Genomic DNA, 2,267 nt, shown 5'->3' on the forward strand with positions numbered 1-2,267 from the left:
AAAAAAAAAAAAACTAACAAGAAATATTAACACCCCTGTTATGGTCAATTTCAATTGTCAACTTACTTCTATCTAGAAGAACTTGGAAAAGGTATCCTGGGCCTGCCTATGGGAGTTGGGCACACTAAAACTGGCACAGAACTCCTGAGTACTATTGAAAGAAATAAGGTTTTTCTCACCCACCCGCCTTCTCCCAGGCAGTTCCCATCATGACACCTCTCTGGAACAAGTTGCTTGAGGTATTTCTAGGGGGTTGGGAACAAGGCTGTCTTCAAAATTCTCCCAGGCAGTTCCCATCATGACACCTCTCTGGAACAAGTTGCTTGAGGTATTTCTAGGGGGTTGGGAACAAGGCTGTCTTCAAAATTCTCCCAGGCAGTTCCCATCATGACACCTCTCTGGAACAAGTTGCTTGAGGTATTTCTAGGGGGTTGGGAACAAGGCTGTCTTCAAAATGTCTTGGAGACTAGTGCTGAGGTAGTCTTTGATGCTCTGTTAACAATGTAGACTATTTTTTTCATTATTGCCTCAAGTGGGGTTGGCCTGGAATATGGGGTTAGGTAGGCAGGTCCCCTTGGGTTTCTCTCCAGTCCACATTTCCCTAAAGGTCTACCATTTATTCAGTAAAAAATCTGGTTTCCCCTTGCCTGCCATTTGTGGTCTCATGAACAAAGAAAGAGCTGATATTTATTGGGTAACCATCCCAATCATTACTTTTGCGGGATATTGTTGAGGTCAAAGCAACTGTAAAATACTACAGCAGAGCTTCAATTTGAATGTGTGGGGTGGAGAAGTAAATGTGAATGGCCTAAAACTAGCAAGGCCACAGAATTATTTAAAGTAGAATATGAGGTAGGCTGGGAACCTGTGGGACAGAAGACTAAACCAGACATTTAGGTAGGAACAACTTTCTTATCCTGTGAAGGCAGAAATGGGCATGTACCCTCAGTAGCACCACATGGGCAAGAGATAGGATGTCTCATGGAGATAAGTCACAACCATTTCAGTCTTTCTTCACCCCTCCAGGTGGAGAGTTCCACACCTGTACAGGTAGACACTCAAGTCAGAATAAGCTGATCCTTAACATCATTACAGTCATTGCTATCCATTTTTTTCAATCTCTGGGAGTTCCTCCAAGAAACCATCTTTACTACCTTTATTCAACCTGTTATTTTTCTCTCTCCATTCCTACTGTCCACTCCAGCAATCCCTCAGCCCACAGTCACGTAGGGACAGTCCATTTCCTACCTCCTTACTCTGGACTATTCCAGTAATTTCCAGGGTGACCTACTGTATTCTACTCCACAATTTCTGTCAGGACTCATAGAAAATGCCCTGATTTCTGTCCTTTTGACTTGCTTCCATTCCCTCCTCAACATACTCCCATGTACATCTGGGCTCCAGTTAAGACTCCCTCTCTCACTAGCCCACAGAAGCCATGGTCCTCTGTGTCCATGTAGGACTTTTTTATCAACTCAGACCCATTCCTGGCCTGATTTTCTTCCCTAATTTTCCAACATACTTTGACTTGCCCACTGCACTGTCTCCCAGGCAGATGATTTTCACGTTGTCATGAGCATCATATTTCTTTTGGTTCAGCTCACAGTTCTTGGTTTTGTCGCCAGCCATTAGCCCCTGGATGTAGACAAGAGCCAGCTGTGGAATCTTGTCAGTCTGGAAAAGTCAACAAGAGGCTGCTGTTAGAGAAGAGTAATCTCAATTAAATCTAGATTTTCTTCCTCCTGGACAAGAGCTAAAGAGAGGGCCCAAAGACACCCATACCGCCCCCCATTCACCAACAACTTGGCTGCCACCTCCTGAGTCTTAGGGCTGTAGCTTTGTCTCTAGATTCTCCTGTCAACTCCCTACTGCAGGTGTGTTCAGGTCATACCTCCTATGCTACCTTCCATGCTAGATTTACAAGTTCAACAGTCAGGCTTTCTTACTTGTAAAACACAACCAACAACCAAAAAATATTGCTCATATCACACAGCAAGTGTGAGACTATTTGGTAAAAACAAGCAGACACAGACCACATAATCAATGATGCCTGACCCACATTTTTCATTTTTTTTTTTTTTTTGGTTTTTTTTTTTTTTTTTTTTTTTTTTTTTAGCACTGGATCAGAATCAGAAACGGCCCTCATGTGATGATGGCTGAGGCGGAGTTTAACTCTTTTATTAACCCCATTTGGGAAAAAGCTGGTTTCCACATTGTGAGCACAGCAAGTCCTTAAATGGATTACTAAGAAAGAGGGAATAATTGAT

At 43.0% G+C, this 2,267-nt stretch overlaps 1 protein-coding gene across 6 annotated transcripts in view; it reads right to left on the reverse strand.

Annotated features, from left to right (window-relative positions):
- Positions 1-2,267, reverse strand: part of Rabl2b (RAB, member of RAS oncogene family like 2B) — an 11,299-nt gene that overhangs the window by 7,711 nt on the left and 1,321 nt on the right. For 5 of the 6 annotated variants that reach the window (XM_017798606.2, XM_017798608.2, XM_008834795.3 and 2 more), the window contains exon 2: positions 1,523-1,674. In XM_017798606.2, coding sequence (XP_017654095.1) covers positions 1,523-1,629 — 107 coding nt within the window. In that variant the 5' untranslated portion in view covers positions 1,630-1,674. Of the gene's footprint in view, positions 1-1,522; positions 1,675-2,267 lie in introns of those variants that run through there. The other variant, XM_029564361.1, reaches the window with a different exon arrangement.

The sequence above is a fragment of the Nannospalax galili genome, unplaced genomic scaffold (assembly GCF_000622305.1).
Source record: "Nannospalax galili isolate Female #2095 unplaced genomic scaffold, S.galili_v1.0 scaffold237, whole genome shotgun sequence".
NCBI lineage: Eukaryota > Metazoa > Chordata > Mammalia > Rodentia > Spalacidae > Nannospalax > Nannospalax galili.